Source organism: Camellia sinensis, chromosome 2 (genome assembly GCF_055761805.1).
Source record: "Camellia sinensis isolate YWXY chromosome 2, ASM5576180v1, whole genome shotgun sequence".
In the NCBI taxonomy this organism is placed as follows: Eukaryota; Viridiplantae; Streptophyta; class Magnoliopsida; order Ericales; family Theaceae; genus Camellia; species Camellia sinensis.
In genome coordinates this window covers 32,327,527-32,348,658 of record NC_138962.1, presented here as the reverse complement: position 1 = coordinate 32,348,658, position 21,132 = coordinate 32,327,527, and the positions used below count along the sequence as shown (strand labels likewise).

Below are 21,132 nucleotides of genomic sequence, written 5' to 3'. Positions count from 1 at the left end.
TTGCATGATTTTTAAATCAAAAATCGAACAAGCATGTTAATCTAACTCTCGTATTGGTCAAAACTTGTTTTAGTAGAAAACCAAAACAAAAAATGGTCAAAATGATGAACTAGGGGCACAGTTGAGTCAGGCTTCCTGTCTTTCCCCCATCGCCAACACACTTGCCAGAGAGGGCACAACTGGAGCTGTCTGTAAAGGGGTGAAAGCTCTCTCACCCTCCGAGCAACGAGGTATCAAACCAAGTGTGAAGCACGAATCAGAACATTCCACTCCCTCAGCTGGGGCATCGACTAGACGCCACCAGAAGAAATAGCTGCGAGCTAACAGGGTTGGGCTTGAACCCAAAACTTTCTGTTTATCCATCAATCACCTAGAGGAGGGATAAAAAATGAGAGATTGAAGAATAGAGAGATGTGCGATGAGAGAAAAAAGCGAGAAAAGGGCTTTTTCAGAAAAACAGAGCCTGAGGGCCGAGTGATGTGAGAATCACAAATAAGAAAAGGTGGGAACAATACCCGAAGAAACTGGCTCCTCGCGAACTGAGAGGTCCCTCGTCTTTGTAATACGTTTGTGTGTCGTGTCTTTTGTTTTGTTTACCTCAACTTTTGTTTTGAGTCTTTTCGAGTGTTACTCGATGTGTTTAGGTTGTGTACCTTCGGTTGAGTCGTAGTATGCTGTGTTCAGTTATAGGCTCAATACCCAGTTGAGAACCCTTTTCTCATTTTCAAAAAATCATTTTGTGCTCAAAGTGATGTGCCATTCTCCACATTTGTGCAAAACATGATTTGGTTCTTTCATGAAACAGCAAGGTTTGACCCAGGTCATGTCAGAATAGTAAAACCTGGACCTATCTGAAGCCTTTTATTGGGTTCCGAATTGCGAAGCAGAAGAAAAATAAGGAAAGTTCGGACATTAGAGCCTGTTATGACTCTTGCAAATTCCGCCCTTCCATCTGTCGTGTGCAAATGAACAGAATACTGTGTTATGGGCTATGAGTTCAGAATGAGCAGTGTTCAGAATGAGCTATGTGTATGAGCTATGTGCCGGGTAAACCAAGTGTTGTGTTATGGGCTGTGTGTTCAGAATAAGCAGTGGGTTGTATGAGTTGTTTTGTTGTTGGCCGGTTCATTATCTGGTTATTACGATGCAAGTGTTCCAATTTTCAAACAAAAGATCAATCTCACTCACAATGTTATGTAAAGTGATGCAATACGTTGCGATGTGATATACAAATGTAACACTTTCTTTTTCAAACAAAAAGCTTGTTTCATTTCATCATCTTTTCAAGTACATAGCTTTGAAGAAAACAAAACCTGCCTGCGACAGTACAAAGTGCTCAAAATACTAGCTAAAAGAAAAGTAAAACAAAAAGAAGAAAGGCAACAAAAGTCTGGATCAATGTCAACTGGTCTCAGGCTTGAGGGTCTGTCCTCGTCCTCTTCCTGGACAAAGGTCTAGGAGCATCATCGCCAGCTCCACCATCTGAGCCCGAGCCCAAGTCATCTCCGGTCTCCTCCTTGGACCACTCTGCCTCCGCCTTCGACTCTGCCTCAAACTCATCATCGTCAGGGATCGGTGCCCAATAGCTGCTCCCAACATGAGGGCACCCCGCTTTGGTATGGGGATGTACTGTGCCTCCTCGCCCTCCTCCTCGAGCAGGAACAGAAGGTCTTGCTGGAGCACCCCCTGTCGCCAACATCTGGAATGGAGGCTGAAAAGGGCAAATGGTAAATGCATCAGCAAAACAGAGCATAAATATAGAATACAGTGTGTGAGTGCAGTGCATGAGTGCTGTGAGCAGTATATCAGAATCGAATACAGTGCGTGAGTACAGTATATGAATGCTGTGAATAGTATATCAGTGCAGAATGCCATGTTCGAATACTGTGAACAGTATATTAGTACAGAATGTTGTGTTTGAATGCTACGAGCAGTATATTAGAACAGAGTACAGTGACTGAGTGCAATGTATGAATGCTATGAGTAACACTGTGAACAGTATGCGGGTTACAGTGTATCAAATGCCGTGAGGGCCATGTATCAAGTGCCATGTTGGTAGGGCGATGCATCAGATTATGCGTGAAACAGATTATGCACAGTTTGAGATTGTGGTTGAAAGAGCTTACCGGGATACCGTAGATAGCCAGCAGGTCGAGGCTCCGCTGTAGCATCCCCATCACGGAGGCAGTCAACTCCAAGGACTGGCGTGTATACTCGGCAGAAGTCTGCAAGAGTGGTAGATATCAGTATTCTGTGGAATATCAAGAGAAATGAAATGAAATGACTGTACAAAATGCAGTAGTACATACCGGGGGCAAGTCGTAGAACCCGACTAACTCGTGATCAGCTGGAGGGGGAGCGATGGGGATCTGATAAGTCTCTCCACCTTGCCCTCTGCATGTCATCATCGTGGGCAACGCTGGCCATCCAGCTCCCTGTCCTCTCTGGGACCCATTTCTACCACAGACCCAAGCCATCCTCGGTGCTCCTACTCCTGCTCCTGCTCCAGTCGCTGGCACCGCAGGCCTCTCCCTCTCAGCACGGCGAGCACTACCCAGAGGCCTCATGATATAGGTCTGGACGTACTCTGCATAGTCACCCTCGCCTCTAAAGCCCCCCAAGTCCCAACCGATCGTATAAGTGGCCACCTCCCGTGGGGTATATCTCTCTGTCTGCCTCATGGTTGTAGGAGGCAGCTCCAGAACTGTCTGCTCGGGCACACCCAAGGTCTGCCGCAAGAAGTGCTCGCCCAGGTACCAGGCCCGACAGACCGGGCCCTCTAGCAAAATCTTGAACCGGGAGGTCTCCTGAGCGCCCTCATACCGCTCCCGTACCGCAATGGGCAATAAGGCCCATGGCTGCCAGGTGATCTGCAAACAAAATACAGTTTGTTATCTACTGCTATTTGAAAACGCAATACAAAGCGAAGCTAAAATGAATTGTAATGTTTGACATACCTCTTCCGCGGTGATGGTATCAAAATAGCGGCGGAAGAATATGAAAGACTCCCGTGGTCTCCTCTAGCACCTCACGTCGAAGCGGTGGGAGAATGGGATCATGGGAGGCATCTCCTCCTATGGTACTGGGGCAAGCCTCGAGAAGTAGGCGTATACCTACAACTACAGTGTGACAGAACAGGTATCAGTATACTTATCAGATAAAGTAGAATGCAGAATAAAGTAGAAGGCGCAGAACCATGCATTGAGCAGTGCATTGTACAGAGTGTATAGTGTGTGCAGTATATAGTCAGTAAAGTAAAGCAGATTGCATGTTTGCAGTGTGTGCAGTCCACAGTCAGTTGGCAGTAGATTGTGCAGTTTATGAAGTGTGTTATGCAATGTGTGCAATGTGTAAAGCAAGTTATATATGTGCCGTGGGTGCAGTATATGACCAATGCGACGAAGACCGCTGTGTGTATAGTATACAGAGTACAGAGAATGTAAAGCGAAAATGTAAAACAGAAGAAGAAGATGTACCTTCCAAGCCCACCAGTAGCCACCGAGCAGCTGTCCGCTGAGGCGGGAGGATGAACTCATATAGCCATAGAGGGTGGCCAAGCCGGCACCACCCCAGTCGTAAAAACGGATCTTGGTCACGTCAACCAGTGCACTCAGCAGACAAAGGGGCACAGTGTTCGCCCGGTCGGCGAAGAGAGTAGTCCCCAGCAGGAACATGAGGAAGCCGCGTGTATACTGCTCCACCTCCTCCTGAGCCATCAGTGCCTCTAGGGCTAAGGAAGGTTGAATCCTGAGTGGTCCTTGAACCACGAGTACCTCACAAATCTCGGGCGAGCAAGAGGCGGCTGAACGCCAAGCAAGTACATTTGAACGGCCTCCCACTCATCCATATCTGTATCGAAGAGGATCGGATAACCCCTTACCTCGATGTCGGTAAACATCGAGAAGTCGAAGGGAGTCATCGTCATGTCTCCCATCGCCGAAAAGTGGAAGGAGTCAGTGGTGTCCCACCATCTCTCCACCAAGGCAGTAAGAAGAGGCCTGTTCGTCGTAAGACGCGAGAGTCCCCTACAAAAAGTGCCAAAGCTGGCCTGGTCGACGATGTAGTGAACCGCATCGGGCAGCTCCATGTACCAAGCCCTGGCAGCAACATTTCCATACCCTCGGAAGGCATGGGAATCCCTCTGTGGTCAAAACAAACATTTGCGAAGCAGTGTTACAATTACAGCGCTGATAACACTCAGAATTGATAAAAATACGGCGTGTGTGCGCGTGTTCAGATTCAAACAGATATCAGGTGCAGGTGTGCTTGTAGTGAACTACAACATGTGATGTATCAGTGTGTTTAAGCGGTTCATTGAAAATACAGCGTGTGTGCGCGTGTTCAGATTCAGACAAATATCGGATGCAGGTGTGCTCGCAGTGAACTATAGCATGTGATGTACCAGTATGTTTGAGTGGTTCAGTGAAAATACAGTGTGTGTGCTCGTGTTCAGATTCAAACAGATATCAGGTGCGGGTGTGCTCGCACTGAACTACAGCACGCGATGTATCGGTGTATCTAGGCCAAACATTTAAAGAACAGAATCAACTATTGCAGTTATGTATTCTACTTTGCAGAAAATGAAACAGGGAAGAGTGTACCTCAGAAGCGCCATAGGACAGATGTGACTCTGGCTCGCGCAACAGAAGCTTCAGTGGCGTGCCTCCTGCATGGCTCCGGAAGTGGAGAAGGCTGTCAGGAGGAAGCACGTATATTGCCGACCTGTAGGTCGCCGGGTCAAATGGTCGAACGCTCAAAGGCAAGAGCTCGGCCTCGGGGTCCATATCCTGCTCCGGAGGAGTCCCGCCTCGTGGAATATCATCCGTCATGCCAAGAATGGTGTGAAAATGATCGGAAGTGTGCAAACCGGGTGAGAATGTGAAAAGTCAACTGAAAAGTCAACCCCGAAAGGGTGAAAAATGGCTGGAAAGGTCAGAGTGCGGAAAAGGCATGATAATCAAGGTAAACTCGAGGGAAACAAACCCCGAGTGGTGGAAATCGAGAAAGAGACACCGAATTTGAGATTTGTTCGGTTCAAAATGTTCGAAACGTGAAGGAGTTCGTGAATCGAACAATGAAATGGGCCCGAAAACCAAGGAAAGACGAGGATCGGAAGGAGGAAAATAACCTAGAGAGAAGAGGGAGAGATTTTCTACTAAGAGGCAAGTGAAAAGAATAGGGTTTAAGCCCTATATTTAAAGACCCGTGGCCGAAAGGACAAAACTGCCCCGATACAGGCATTTTTGGCCTGTCGGCCACATTGTTGGCCGGTGACCTTGTTTTGTGGCCGGTGGATGGCCGGTGGTCTTTCCCGGTGGCCGGTGAACCTCTTACACCCTTGTTTGGGTCTTTTATGTGGTTTGGGACCTTCTTTGCTCAACATAGTGCAAGAGAGTGCATTCCCGAAGCTTAACGGGTCTCCGTTTTGACCTCGGACCGTGTCTTCTGTGTGCCATCCTCGAATACGTGCAAGGTGTATCCTTTTCGTATCCTTTTGTCTCTTGAAAGGCTCAGAAATTGCTTTACATGCGTTACATTACAACGTTTTGTCGTAAGCGCGCGTTGGTTATACGTCATTTCACTCGCATTGTTATGCACACACCTTGTGCATTGTCGCGCACGCCATACTTGCATTGTTATGCATCTTCTTTAGGTCGCATCGTCATGCACACCCCACATGCATTGTCAAGCATGATCCTTGTCACGCGTTGTCATGCACACCTTACATGCATTGATATGCATCTTCCTTATCTGGTATTGTCATGCGCAGTTCATTTGCATTATCATGCACGTTTCGTTCGCATTATCATGCATTTCAAAAAAAAAAAAACAAAAAATAGAAAAAACAAACATGCATTATCATGCACATTTCATTCGCATTGTCATGCATTTTTCTTTCATTCGCATTATCATGCATTTAAAAAAAACAAAAAACTGAAAAAACAAATATGCATTGTTATGCGTGTTTCATTAGCATTCACTGTAAATATTGCATTGTACATAGTTTACATGCATTCATTGTAAATATTGCATATTGTATATATCGCATTGTAAATAAAGCATTGTATGCATTTACTGCATTACATCCATCTATGGCTTGCACCTTTCCATGTTGAGCTTGGTCTGATATGTGCCCATACTTTTCACGTTGAAGCACAGTTATGATATTATGTGTACGCACCTAGTGTTGTGGGTGACGGCACCGTTTCTATGTTAGATGCGGCTTGTGTGTGCCCATGCCTTTCCTAGGCAAGATACGGTTTGGCCGCATGCCTTATCTATTCCATCCATTGCATATAGAATATATTGCATTGTAGTTTGCATGCATTTACTGCATTATTCCACTTGCATTGTCATGCATTCTTCACTTGCATTGACACGCATGCTTCGTTTCCACCCGTATTGCATCCATCCAGTGCAGGCTTAGTGATTACATTGCATTGTACATAGAAAGCATTGTATGCATTTGCTGCATTCTCCATTTATCGTTTGCGCCTTTCCAAATTGAGCTTGGTCTGGTATGTGCTCATACTTTCCACGTTGAAGTATGGTTATGATATTATGTGTACGCACCTAGTGTTGTGGGTGACGGCACCATTTCTGTGTTAGACGCGGTTTGTATGTGTCCATACCTTTCCTAGGCAAGATACGGTTTGGCCACGCGTCTTATCCACTGCATTCATTACATTGTAGTGTAGTTTGTTGCATCCAGCATTTAGGATCACAATATTTCCCGAGCAGAGCATGCCTCACTTATATCATCCCACCCAATTACTTGTATCTTGTGTTCCGTCTACACACACATAGTTCTGCATGTGTACGCGCCTATTCCACTGATGGGATTGTGGTTTGAGAGTGTCGGCACCTTTTCTATGGTAGACGGATTTTGCATCTCCATCATCTTTATGATATTTGTGTGGTTTTGTACTGTTTATGGTTTGATCATCTCGAATGCATTGCATATCATTTGCATTGTTTATACATAGTTTTGTAAATATTGCATTATCATGCATCCATTCCGCATTGTTATGCGCCGCGCATAGGTTGCATTGTCATGTACCCCTTTACTTGCGTTGTCACGCAGTTTTAGATTGCATTGTTATGCATGTTGCTAACGATATTGTACTTGTTAAGTTTCTTTCTTTTTCAGGCACGATATTGTATATACGGTTCATTTGAAGCTGGCACGACCAGACGAACCGCACAGGTATTGTATTCTCCGTGTGAGACGTAGCGAGAATTACATAATTCTCTTACATCCTTTCTACATTGTAATGTAGTTGGATTTGTGTTTCGTTTCTTAAACTGTTGCATTTATTGTATGTATATGCTTCGTTACAGCTTTCTTTCCATAATCATAAGTTATGCTCGGCTTTGTGCATTGTCTTGCATATTGCCCTTACCCTCGGGCGCATATCTTTGTTTGTAGCTTGTATGCTTTGTCTAAGTCTTCGGCCTTGTCAAAAATGGGTCGTCTCTGGGCTTTAACACTTACTCTCGTCATTGTTATGACTTTCGAGTTCTGTTAAAGAGGGGCAACTATAGACACCCCTTTTTTGACCGTCCTCAAGACATGGACGTCATCGTTTGAACACTCGATGATTATCCATGTTTGTGTTCGTCCTGAGTTCTCGGAGGTCTCGGCCACGCACCTTGCCTCAAGACCTCTCGACTTGCCTGTCTTCTGTTTGGTTTTGCACCAAACACTTTTGTTTTTGCTTCTAAGGATGGGAAATGACTTGTTAGCCATCCCCACACCTCACCGGCCATGGCTTGAGGCCACCGGCCCTGTTTTGTTGCTACCGGCCATTGGTTATGGCCGGTCGGCACTCTTTTTGGTCAGCCGACCATTATTTTGGTCAATTTGTCATTTTTAGCTGGCCGATCACTGTTCATCTGCTTTTAGAAGATATTTTATGCCAGCTGTGATAGCTAGCATCCATTTTGCACCCCCTTCATACACGTGTATGGAGAGATTTCACTCTTGCTTAGCTTGTTTTGTAAGCTTTGTAAGAGTGAATCTCTATAAGAGGAGGGCATCTCCTCCCTCCTCAAGGGTTCCAAGAAGTTCCAGAGGGCTCTGAGATTAGGGTTAGGGTTTGTGTGTCTATCTATCTCTATATCTCCCTCCCTTTTGCCTTTGTGTGTGTATAAGGTTGTTTTGCCCTTAGTTTTGCACTAAGACACCTAGTGTTACACCATACCTTGGTTGCTGAGGTGCCAAAGGGTTGCTCTTGGAGTTTTTGAGCTAGTTTTGACCTAAAGAAGGTGCTGGAGTGGTCTTCTTGAAGAAGGTCTTCAAGGGTAAGAACTTTACCCCTTTATTCCCCATTTTTGCATAGGCTTTTATCCATCCTTGCATATGTTTTTAAGCTTAGTGTATAACTAGTAAAAGTTCTAATTTTGAGTGCTTAAAATAGTTGTTTAAGGTCACTTTGGTGTTTGGGGTTGTTTGACCCCTCTTAGGCCTTGTTTGGCCTCATTTTTGTGAACTTTTTGTGAGCTCTGGGACCACCTTGTATTGGCCTCCTCACCACTGAAATCTAGAGGGATTTCAATGGTGGGGATGGTGTTTTGAGGTCCTAAGAAGGAGAGGGTCATCCCATCTCCTTGTTGTCTTCAATACTTGCCATTTTAGCCTCATGTGTGAGCACCTTTCTTGAGTTCATGTTGGCCATGTCTTAAGTAGTATTTGTGCTTATTTTGCCATGATATAGCACTGCTTTTAGTTGGTTTAGGCACACCATGCATGCTTTGCATACTTGTCTTGTAATGCCATGAAATTGACTTAACATGCTTTGTGCTTTGAGCCTTGTTTTTAGCATGATTTTGGCTTAGCTTTGTGAAGCTTTTATGCATGTTTTGATGTGCTTGAGGTCTAATTTTGGTCATTTGGGTCATTCATTATTTGCTTTGTATAGCTACCATGCAAGCCCCCTTTGTAGGCTTTGGGGGTGTTTGGGAAGAAAAAAAATAACTTAGTTTAGGCTAAAAATCACAAAAAAGACAAAATAGGCTAAAATAGCTAATAAGACAAAATATCACATCAAACTCATAATCATTTCACTTTTTCTCTCACAAACATCACATCCAACCACAAAAAAATCCAATCATCTTCCCAAACACAAAAATTTTAGCATACTAAAATAGCCAAAGACTAAGGCCTCGTTTGGGAACAGGCTAATTTAGTAACTTTTTGGCTATTTGGCTAAAATATAAGCTAAAAAAAACTAGTATGTTTGGGATGACTTTTTGGCTAATTACGAAAAGATGTGCAAAAAGTAGAGAGAAAATAGAATCTTTGACTTTTTGGTATGGGTTGTTGGCTTTTTGGCTAATTTAGTAACTTTTTGACTTTTTGGCTAAAATAGTGTCTTCCCAAACGAGGCCTAAAATAGCCTAAGACTAAAATAGCCTACTAAAATAGCCACTTCCCAAACGAGGCCTTTGAGTATTGGATCCTTTAGCATGCTTTACTTGCACCATTTCAGTGGTTTGGAACCACTTATCATGTCATTTCAGTCCATATAGCATGCTTGTATACTTGCATTTATGGCTCCTTTGATGCTTCAAAAGGTTTATGTTTTATGCTCCATTTTGGACCATTATGTATGCTTCAATGTGTAGGCCATTTAGACGCCATCTAAGTGTGTTTTGGGCTTTGTCTCGACCTATATTGGGACTGTTTTGAGTCCCCTTGACCCTTTAGGACTTGCCTTGTACGGCCATGGTTTAAGTTCCTTTGTTAGCTTTGAGCCTTGAACCTTGCTTGCATGCTTTGATTGCTTTGTTTAGTTGGTTTGGTACCATCCTTAACATGATTTTCAGAGTTCTCCATGCTTGTCATTGGTCCATGATCATTTCCATTTAAGTGTGCTTAAAAGTCCCCTCTTTGTGCTTAAGCGTTGGACCATGTTCGCATGCATATTTGTATGTAAATTTGCCTTCATTTCCATAGCATTTTGGCTACTTATTTAGACATGGATGAGGCTTGTTCATATTAGTTTAAGTCCACAGTTTGTATGTTATTCAAATGTTGTTACATTGCTTCATGTTTGTATGTTTTGGTTGCATAGTGTTTTGCATGCTCATTGCTCGCATTATTGATACATGCTTAGCTATATTGCATTTTGTTGCATTGCTTGAGCTATATAGCATGTTGTTGCATGCTTAGGTTGTAATGCATTTGGCATGCATTCTCTCTTTTAGTTGCCTAACATGTTGTTGCATGTTTTGCCATTGATATGTTGTTACATGCTTGCACGCTCATATTGCATACTTAGCTCGCATGCTTAGGTTGCATTTTGCATGCATGCCTTGCCTCTTGAATTGATTGTGATGGAGGTTGGGCCTATTGTTTGTTTTGGTTTGCATTTCATTTGACACCAAAATACACAACTTGATTTCTTGGGCCATCATGCATCGTGATTGGTGGCCCGAGGGTCAAGGGCCATCCTCCTTTGAGTCATGAATATGATAAGGAATGTGGTGGTGCAAACATTTGCTTTGAAATGTATTACCATGCCTTGTTTGCCATTTGTTGCTGTCAAAACAGGATTTTGCAGGAAGATATGGTCAACCGACCATTTCCAGTGCCGGCCGACTAAATATCTGTGGCCGAGAGCCATACCAATGGTCGATGACCAGTTTCCCCTGGCCGGTGGTGTTTTCTCTTGGTCGGTGACCTTCCATAGTGATCAGGAAGTGATTCTGGAGCATCATTGAGACTTGCACAATTTTAAGAGGAGCAGAGCAGGGTAAACAGAGGCAGCCTGTGCATGGTGGTGGATTTCCAAGCGAAGCCGAGCACGCTTGCATTGGACCTTCTTCCCGCGGCTGTTTTACCACTTTATTAGCTTAGTTAATTTGCTTAACTAGTTAAGTAGTCTGTAACTATTTAATTAGCTTGTTAGTTAGTTAAATTTGTATTATTCTTTTGGTCCCTCCGAGAGAGGGCGAATTGTGTAATAAGTGTGCGTGTGTGTGATGCATGTCTTCTAACTCCCATTTCTTTCTCTCTTTTATTTACCTGTTTTTGATGGTTAGTATTAGGGCATATTTCAATTAGCATCCTTATGCTATGCATATGTGCATTCATTCATTTGTATTGCATGCACCCGGCTCGGCACATCATACTAATCGCATAGTATTTCAAATCTAAACTTGAATACATGTTATCTGTTGCATTTCACATGCCATCCATAGATTAGCCGAGCCTATTCTAGCTGCATTTTGCCTGCGATGCATTAGCTATCTTAACATGGACTTGGATCATACATTTGATTACTAACATGTTCTTTGTTTTGGCTTGGAGTACACTATGAGTGTTTTATGCTTTAGCATCTCGCATGTATGTGAACGTTAACATGAAAGCATGCTTGCCATGAGGCTAACTGCTTAGTTGATTTACTGCCTGAATGCCTGTGGGTGAAGGTTGAATTGTTTGAATTGGAATAATTCATTGAAATCCGTATTTTAGCCTACTTGCGAGTAGCAAACCTCAAATCATTTCCAAACAATGGATATGCAATGCTTTGTTCCAAATTAGGCAATCTACTCTATACTTTTGTGTTGTGCGCGTCACATAGTAATTCTAGGCTAATAACCGGACTAAGAATGCATAATGTTTTCAAAACTAGATATCATGGTTAGTAGAGGCCGATCTTTGATCGGGCGAGCGGGGGTGCTCATTGCTGACCTTGCCCGATCGTACCCAAGTTCCCAAGCCGAGGCAACTTTGGTGATGACGGACACGTGGCCTTAGGCAACGAGTCAGGGTTTCCTAAATTCCCCCAAAATAAATATTTAGGTGGCGACTCTGTATTTGGCAAAGCAGTCCATGTTTGGCACTTCTTTCTAAAAATCAGTTTTTCAAAACGATTTGCCGGATTTGGACTCTTTGATGATTCATCGGTCTTGCATTGCACTTTGCGAGATTAGATACAAGACCGTGACTATTTGAGTCTGAACTGTAGCATGAGGCCCACGGACGCGTCTACAATACTCTTTGGCAGAGTTTTTGCCAATGACTTCCGAAGTGTGCAATCATCCTCTAGGCCGTTCTTAAAAGATACGACTGCCAACTCCTGGTTTCATCCTAGTATTCGGTTCAACACCTTATAATACCTTTTGGCATAAGCCCTAAGGCTTTCACCCTTGCCAATCTTCAAAGTCATCAGAGAGTCTACCCTTAATGGCTGTAACTTGTTTGTCACAAACCTAGCCACGAACATCTCTGCCAAGCCTTCCCAACTCTTCACTGTTCCTTTCGGTAGCTTGTGAAACCAGTCTAATGCCATTTCCCTAAAGGATGAGTGGAACACCTTGCATAGCAACGGTTCATTCCTGGTATACAATGCCATTGAGTTCAGATATAAGCCGACGTGAAAGTTCGGATCGGACTTACCGTCATAGATTTGGAACCTCGACATATGGAACCTTTTTGGGGCCTCAAACCTATCTAGCTCCTCTGAGAACGGAGTTCTCGGCTTGACAGGGGACGTGACGTCGACATTCTGTCACTTCCTCTGGAGGTAGTCCCTCAAATCCTCCTTAGTCTGACCAGGAGCTCGACTGTCAACAGACTTCAGTCTTTTTGGTGCGCTGCTTCTGGTGTCGTTATGTGTCCTCTTGGACTTCTCTTCGTTCACCGTGTCAAAACAAAGTTTTTCCCTTGAACATTGTCATGACCCAACCCCAGGGGCTTAGGGTTGGCATCGCAACTTACTAACTTATTCTATTCGTAGCAAATTAAACTGCGCAAGCGGAAATAAAAATAATTAAACAGGAAATTACTCCATTTTACTATTTTAATAAGAGAAAATACATCTATAGGGCTTTTATTATTTTATTATTTAGTGACCGGCCCCGAGTAGAAACAAAAGGGAGCAAAAATATTTAAAAAAAGAAAGACAAAATAGTGGTTCAACATAAATCCTCGTGCGGGTTCCATTATGTGAGGTTATGGGTTTCCTCTACATCTCGTCACCTGAAAGCGTAACAGCTATAAGCACACAACAGAGTGAGAAATATTATGCCAAGAGTATAGAGAATACAAAATAAAATCATTTAAGTAGTAGAAACTGAAATACATAAATTATGTAAATAAATAACCATAACCACGGTACAAAACAGAACAGAACAGAGGTCAATGGATTCATGACAAACAAAGGACCACAAAGTGGTCAAACAGAGACCAATGGTTATTTAAGTTCCACAAGGCATGGGACTCCCGTGGTGGTACTTACAAAACATAAATGTTTATAAGGCCATTGTCAAATACTTTCTAAAATTTAAACAAACATATCCATGGGTTTTATTTTAAACAAAAAAAGTTTAAAAAATAACCCATATAATTGAAATATTAATATAATTTATAAAAAGTAACTTGTATTAATATAACTCATAAAATATAACTTGTGTAAAATAAATTATGGTAAGTCAAAACATACATAAAATATATTATGGTGACTCAAGGTATAATATAACTCACTTTAATACTGACCCTTAGCCTTTTCTATTTTTTTTTTATTTTTTCTTTTTTGCTGCTTCTGAGGCTCCTTCTTTTCTTCTCCCCTTTTTTTTCCCTCTTTGCTGACCCTAACTTCACAGCACCCCCTTTCCTATTTATACACATGGCTGGCTGGTGATGACTCACCCGTTCATGATGGCCCTACATGATGAATCACTCCCCTACCAAGCCTAGATGTACAGATGGCCCTATTTCATTTCTTTAGTAATATTTGTAAATATTTGCAAATCTATTCATTAATTGATGCTTAATTACGTGGAAATTATTTATTATATTTGTTTTGTGTTATTTTCCTTTTATTTCTTTATTTATTATTTTTGACTTTAATTTGGCCCAATTAGTATTATAATTCCATATTTGTGTTAATTTGACCCCAAATAATAATCCCTAATTAAACCCATATTTGATAACCCAATGCCAAATTAGATTCTGTATTTATTATTATTTATTTAATAATATATTATCACATACATCCACAATTATATATAGTTATAAATATTTATGTGATATTTAATTAAACACTTTGGGTGTTACATTTCTCCCCTCCTAAAAGGAAGTTTGTCCCCAAACTTGACGTGCCTTAACTTTCGAAGAGGTGTGGGTATTTGGTTCGCATTTGACTTTGCGTTTCCCACGTAGCTTCTTCGATATGATGATTTCGCCATAAGACTTTTACTGACGGTATGGTCTTGTTTTGGAGAGCTTGATCACGACGATCGAAAATCTGCACTGGTTGCTCTCCATAATAGAGATCCTCCTGAACTTCTAGATCCTCGCAATCAACAATATGCTCTGGATCTTGAAGGTACCGCCAAAGCATTGAAACGTTAAACACATTGTGGACATTGGATAGTTCAGGTGGTGGTGCAAGGCGATAGGCTACAGGACCAATCCTTTCCAGTATCTCGAATGGCCCGATGTAACGTGGGTTTAGCTTTCCTCGCTTTCCAAATCGGATAACTCCTCCTGTTGGTGAGATCTTGAAGAACACATGATCCCCTATTTGAAATTCCAAGTCTCGTCTCCGTGTGTCTTCATAACTTTTCTAGCAGCTCTAAGCAGTGCGAATTCGTTGTTGAATGAGTTGGATTTTCTCACTTGTGACTTGCACGATCTCGGGGCCTAACAGTTTTCTATCTTCGACTTCTGCCCAACATAGAGGTGATCGACACCTCCTTCCATACATAGCTTCATACGGTGCCATTCCAATGTTTGCTTGGTAGTTGTTGTTATAGGCAAATTCTACTAAAGGTAAGTGCTCGTCCCAGTTACCTTTGAGGTCCAACACGCACACACATAACATGTCTTCCAATGTTGGGATTGTTCTTACGAATTGCCCATTGGTTTGTGGATGTTAAGCCGTGCTAAACTTCAGTGTGGTCCCCAAAGCTTCTTGCAATTTGTTCTAGAAGTGAGACACGAAGCGGGGGTCTCGGTCAGACATGATTGAAACTGGGATACCATGCAAACGAATAATTTCCTTGATGTATAACGTGGCAAACTTATTAAGGGAGTACATGATTTTGATTGGCAGAAAATGCGCTGACTTCGTAAATCGGTCTACTATAACCCATATTGCATCATTCTTAAAAAATGACTGTGGTAGCCCAACCACGAAGTTTATAGTGATGTGTTCCGATTTCCATTTAGGAATAGGGAGTGGTTGCAGTAGTCCTGTAGGTCTCTGATGTTCTACTTTAACATGCTGACAATACAGACATTTGGAGACATGGCTTGCTATGTCTCTTTTTATTCTAGTCCACCAGTAGTGTTCTTTCAGATCCCGATACATCTTTGTGTTACTAGGGTGGACTGTAAATCTCGAGCTATGAGCTTTCACCAGTATCTTCTTCTTGAGTTCCGGAATGTCGAGTACGCAAATTCGATTTCGAAATTTTAGTACCCCATTGCTTATAGTGAAATCAGGATCAGACGTACTCCTTTGCTCCTCGTACTTTTTCTTCAAAAGTTTATCTTCCCATTGGCGCGCTGTAATTTCTTTAATCAATGTAGGTTCCATGGTTATGTTGGTAAGCAGTCCATTGATCTTGCGAAAAATGAGAGTACATGCCAAACTTCTGGTCTTCTTTCAGCTTAGTGCGTCTGCCACCACGTTAGCTTTGCTTGGATGATGATGGATCTCTATATCACAGTCTTTCATAAATTCTAGCCACCGCCGTTGTCTTATATTCAGTTCCTTCTGTATGAACAGATATTTAAGACTCTTGTGATCAGTTTAAATCTCGCAGGTTGCACCGTAGAGATAATGACGCCAGATTTTGAGGGCAAAGATCACCGCAGCCAATTCCAAATCATGAGTTGGGTAGTTATTCTCACGAGTCTCTAATTGTCGCGAAGCATAAGCAATGACTTTTCCGTTTTGCATGAGAATGCAACCCAAACTATTGTATAAGGCATCACTATAAATTATGAACCCATCTGCTCCTATAAGGAGTGCTAGTATAGGGGCAGACACAAGTCAATTTTTTAATTCTTGAAAACAACACTCATGTTTGTCAGTCCATTCAAAGGGTGCATTTTTCTGAGTTAGCTGGGTCAAAGGTGATGCTATTTTCGAGAAATCTTGCACAAAACGTCGGTAGTAGTCAGCTAGACCCAAGAAACTTCGGATTTCTGACACATTAATAGGTCGTGGCCAGTCCACGATCGCTACAACTTTTTGAAGGTCAACCGAGATACCATCTTTGTTAATGACGTGACTAAGAAAATGTACACTAGTGATCCAGAATTTACATTTCTTCAACTTGGCATAAAGTTTGTGATCACGTAGTGTTTGAAGAACCGTTCGCAAGTGCTGCTCATGGGCCTCTGGTGACTTCGAGTATATGAGGATGTCGTCAATGAAGACGATGATGAACTCATCAAGCACTACAACAAAACTGAGTTTTTTCGACTCCACATTAACGGCATATAGTAAATGCAAGCCGTGGTTTCTCACTTTTACGACTTGTTTTTTTTGCATGTCGTAAATAATTTCCTAACCACGGCATGTCTATTGTGTAGGCCGTAAATACTAATAATGATGATTTTTTTACAGCTTGCAATGTTAGCCATAAATAATAAAACTTTCTATGATATGCATATGGCATGCCGTTAATACATCAACTATATACGACAAACATATACCAGTCGTTAAAAATATTGAACATTTTATGGTGCACAAAAAGCCAGCCGTTAAAAATATTACACTTTTTACGGTGCGCAAAAAAGTCAACCGTTAAAATGTACACTTTCCATGACACACATATGCTAACCGTTAAAAATATTTTATTTTTCATGACATGCAATTTTTGTCGTGAGTAGTATGACCAAAATAAAAATCGGCGACAAAATAAATAATTGAGCGCCAATTACCAAACAAAAATATATTAAAATTTTGAGCTTTACAAAATAACTCTTTTGCCTTCTAATTCGTCCAAACAGAAATGGAACATAGGGTTTCAATCTCTCTCTCTCTCTCTCTCTCTCTGATGATGATGATGAAGGCTGAATGAATTGTTGAGGGTTACTAGGCTCATCTCATCTCCTCTTCGGTTGTGAATCCGAAATCAAAGGAAGGTTTCAATCTCTCTCTGGACACCCCTTCTTCTAGGTCTTCATCTTCATCTTGAACAGAACCAAAAAATCCCCATCTCTCTCTCACTCTCTATTCTTCTTGAGCAGAACCAAAAAACGCTACCTAGAAAAACCCACTCTTTGTTCCCTTACATCCCTTACAACCCTTCGGATTTCAATTTACAACTCACAAGGGGTAAGATTTGTATTCAGTCGCTGTTGTACCGACACTGCTTCCTTCGAACTCGCAAGGTAATTTCGAGTCGCTGTTGTTGATTATGTTGTTTCTCTCTCCTCCTTCGAACTCAGCTGATGGCTCTTTTTGTTTTTTCCTGTGTTGGGTTAGCATTCTTCTTTATACCATAGTTTTCACCTAATATAATTGATTGATTTTGTGATCCCTCCCTGTTTTGTACGAGTTAGTTTATGAAATTTCTGACAGCTCACGGATTCTCCAGCATCAATCACCGCATAGCCCATCATCCAATCGTAATCTCTCATCTCCTCCCCCCTCTCTCTCTCTACTAATTCCTCTCTTCATTTTCCTCTTCTCTTCTGAACCCATTTCCTCTTATGGGTTTTTACTTTTTTTGGCCTTTCTCAAAGTTTTGTTTCGTTATATCAATCTTTTTGTTCTGAGTTATACATTCTAGGGATTTCACAGTTTCTAATCTGTTCGAAACTTGAAATCTTCACCTTGTTATTCTTTATTTAGCTCTTTTCTATAATTTCTTTTTTTGGGTACCACCAAATTCACTCACTTTCCAATTGGTTTTGAGTTTCCAATCATTATTTTAAAAAAGAAAGAAAAAATTAAAGTTAGAATTAGGTTCTGTTCTGATTTTGTGGAAACAGAGATTAATGGTTAACAGTTACAACACAATTGAATCATTTAAAGGTCTCATAGTTTTTGACCAATTTTTATTGTTGATAAAAAAAATTATCTCAGCCCTTTGTGTTCATGGTAATTTTGGAGCTTCTTGGAATTAATTCATTTTATTGTTAGACAAGTGTTTGGCTTGGAGAATTGAAGTAGGTTAGGATTGGCCAAACATAGATGCATCATGGGCATTGGTGTTTTATGGGGCTTTCTCATTTGTTTACAATATGAGGAGGGTTAAGTTAAAGATAAAGAGATTAGACAACACTAGCAATCGACAAGTGACCTATTCGAAAAGAAGGAATGGAATCTTCAAGAAAGCTAAAGAATTATCCATATTATGTGACATTGACATTGTCCTTCTCATGTTTTCTCTAACTGGAAAGGCAACATTATTTTGCGGAGAGCGCAAGTATTTTCAAGTCTCCAATTGTGCCTATATAAAAATGTTTGTGAAATTTGATGGATGGCATGACAAATTAAACAAAATTCACTAGGATTTATGTGCACCATTTATCATTTCTTGAAATCATGTGTTTTTTTGTCCAGCAACATTCAAGAGGTTATAACAAAATTCACTCAACTGACACCAAAATTCGCTCAACAAATTCGCAGATGGGGTTTTTCTCTCTCTTTGCCCTATAAATTGCAATTTTTGAGCCCTAATTGATTTTTCCTTGCCAAATGCATTTTTGTTCTTTACAGGTTTCTATTTTAGTGTTAATTCCTCTATCAGTTTCATCCACTAGATCTGTCAATTAAGTTCTGGATTGAAAATCTCAAAATATTTCAGAAAGGAAATGACATTTTAAAAACTGCATTTTTTCACTTCAATTACTAAAACTAATAAAAGTCACAATCTATTGAATATGGCTTTTGCTAAATGCTAATAGCGAGAGCTTAAACTATTTTCTCGTTTTCATCTTCCCTGGAGAGCAGATAGAGTGGTTTTATGGGTTTGTATTGCAATCTAAATATTTGCTTGTCTGGTGTTCGACTAGGCTGTGCACTATTGTTTTGTGCCTTTATGGTTGAACAGTAGTACTTTAAATCTTTCGAGTTTCTATTTTTATGGCTATGTGCACAAACAAACAAGGAGCTTTGATGAAGCCATACTTATTGGATGTAGAGTTTCTGTTTCTACGAGGTATTTATACTAGCAAAATGATTTAAACTATTTACCCGTCAACAATGTATTTGCTTCTATGAGGGAATTTAATTATACTTGAATCTTTATTTGTTTATGCAGGCGTACAGTACCACACACTATCTTTTAGTTATTGTATATCTATGAGGAATCTTCTATTGTGCAGCTGTCTTGTTTTAGTTAGAACTTGTCTACAACAAATCATAATGTGTATTCTATTCTTTCCTAGGTATGAACTTAAAATTTATCAACTGTGCTGGACGTACCTTCAGGAGAAAAAAAACTGATGTTATATTATTTGGTTTCTTATTTCATGACAGTGAATGGCATGAAATGGGATGGGACATCCTATTATCGAATGTTAATATAGAACCTAAGAAGCACAAACACTTCACGTGTCCTATTTTTGTAAAAATGTGTTTGTGTTGTGTTGCGTGTTTGTATTTCTTAGTAGATAATTGTAATATCATTAAACATATCTATTTATGCTGAGCAATTAGGAAGATTCATTTTTAAGCTTGTTGACTTGATGATTTAGTTTTTCTTTAATGGAAGCAAAATTATGGCATGTTTTGCATTCATGAGGGTTTTATGTTGGAAGTACACATGATTTTTACTAAACTAATTGTATTGAAGTGAAATTGATATGGTTATATTCGAAAATTCTGTTTAAAGAATCTTAGTTTAAGCCATTAAAATTTTCTAGAAGATGTTGTTTATGATTAGGTAAGTTTACATTAATGATACTTGTTTTGGCCTTTTCTGATAAATTATTTAGTTTGTATTCTTATATCATCATTGAACTGTCAAGTACAAATATATCCTCAAATAGAAAAAGAACTTCTTTGAACCTGGACATATTTTCAAGTTGTAGTTCCATGAAATAGCAAAGAGAAATAGATGCTTCCTGAGTTGGTGGGTCAACAAGATTTTGGCTGAATTTATTCTGCAAAAATAACGGCACATTCAACTTTAAAATGATATTAGGGGTGGGCATCACCTAAGCCTAGACTATGCTAGGAAAAAATTAAAAATCTTGTGCCAAGCCTACCCATTAGGCCTGTAATTTACCCAATAAAATGAAATAAAACAAAATGTGCCAGCTAACACCCTTTGAGCTACAAGAAATAAATAAAGAAAATTTAATTGGAATAGCCATTTCATTTTAAAAATAAGAGAATCTGATAACCAATCATTTCTGATGGAAATACATGAGCTCCATTGAGGGATTCCTCTTCCATCCCTTTCTTCCTTATTCTTTTTCCTTCTATCGTTAGTAGGTAATCTCCAATTCTTGAGATTCTCCATCCAAATGAAATAAACAAACCTATAAACATCTTGTCAATTAATTTATAACATATGCTTTTTAGCAAGGTGAATCTACTTGGGTTTGAAACATTGTTTCTTTTCGTAGATTCTCAATAATCTCTACCCTCAATCCTGCAGTAGCGAATCTAGTTGACAGTATATTGATTTACTCCATGCAGGGTCTAAAATCAAAATTAGAAAAGGCTTTTCCTTCTTTGGGCTACAGTGCGATTTACATTTTGCATTTATTGAATTTTATTTCCTCCATAAATGAATGGACCTTATTTGTAGAAGTCTTTATCATAGTTGAATGTTTTGGACTGCTTGTTATCTTAAAATTTTATCAAAGCCAAGGTTGCTTTGTGGACAATATCTTTGACAATTTCTTCTATGGATGATTAGTGGACATGTTGCTTTTATTCTCATTGATAGGTGAGGCAAAAGAGATATCCTAATGGATTCGTCATTTATTACAGGTTTTGCTTCTGTCCTCATTGATAGTTTCCTCAATTTGGGCAGTTGCATAATGGATCCTTTATGCAACAGGTTTCCTCTCTCCCTCTCCCCCTCTCTCTCTCTCTCTCTCAAATGTGTTTTCACCATATCCTTTTTTTTCTTTGATAGATATGTTTTCACTGTATCATATCATTTTATTGCTTTAACTTTGCTGCGATGTTGATAAATAGCTTT

General features: G+C 40.5%; 2 protein-coding genes across 57 annotated transcripts in view; both read left to right on the top strand.

The window, feature by feature from the left end:
* LOC114266388 (E3 ubiquitin-protein ligase MBR2-like) overlaps nucleotides 1-21,132 on the top strand; it is a 282,653-nt gene that overhangs the window by 182,979 nt on the left and 78,542 nt on the right. The gene's annotated exons all lie outside the window — the stretch shown is intronic.
* Nucleotides 16,907-21,132, top strand: part of LOC145807303 (uncharacterized) — a 49,943-nt gene continuing 45,717 nt past the window's right edge. For 11 of the 50 annotated variants that reach the window (XR_014350316.1, XR_014350321.1, XM_082905294.1 and 8 more), the window contains exons 1-3: nucleotides 16,939-17,359; nucleotides 18,989-19,134; nucleotides 20,919-20,988. Coding sequence is in view for 12 of the 50 variants with exons in the window: in XM_082905294.1 (XP_082761420.1) it covers nucleotides 19,059-19,134; nucleotides 20,919-20,988 (146 nt within the window). In the remaining 38 variants the exon portion in view is untranslated. Of the gene's footprint in view, nucleotides 17,360-17,530; nucleotides 17,597-18,536; nucleotides 19,135-19,236; nucleotides 19,364-20,874; nucleotides 20,989-21,132 lie in introns of all 50 variants that reach the window. The other 39 variants (XR_014350410.1, XR_014350376.1, XR_014350383.1 and 36 more) reach the window with 16 other exon arrangements.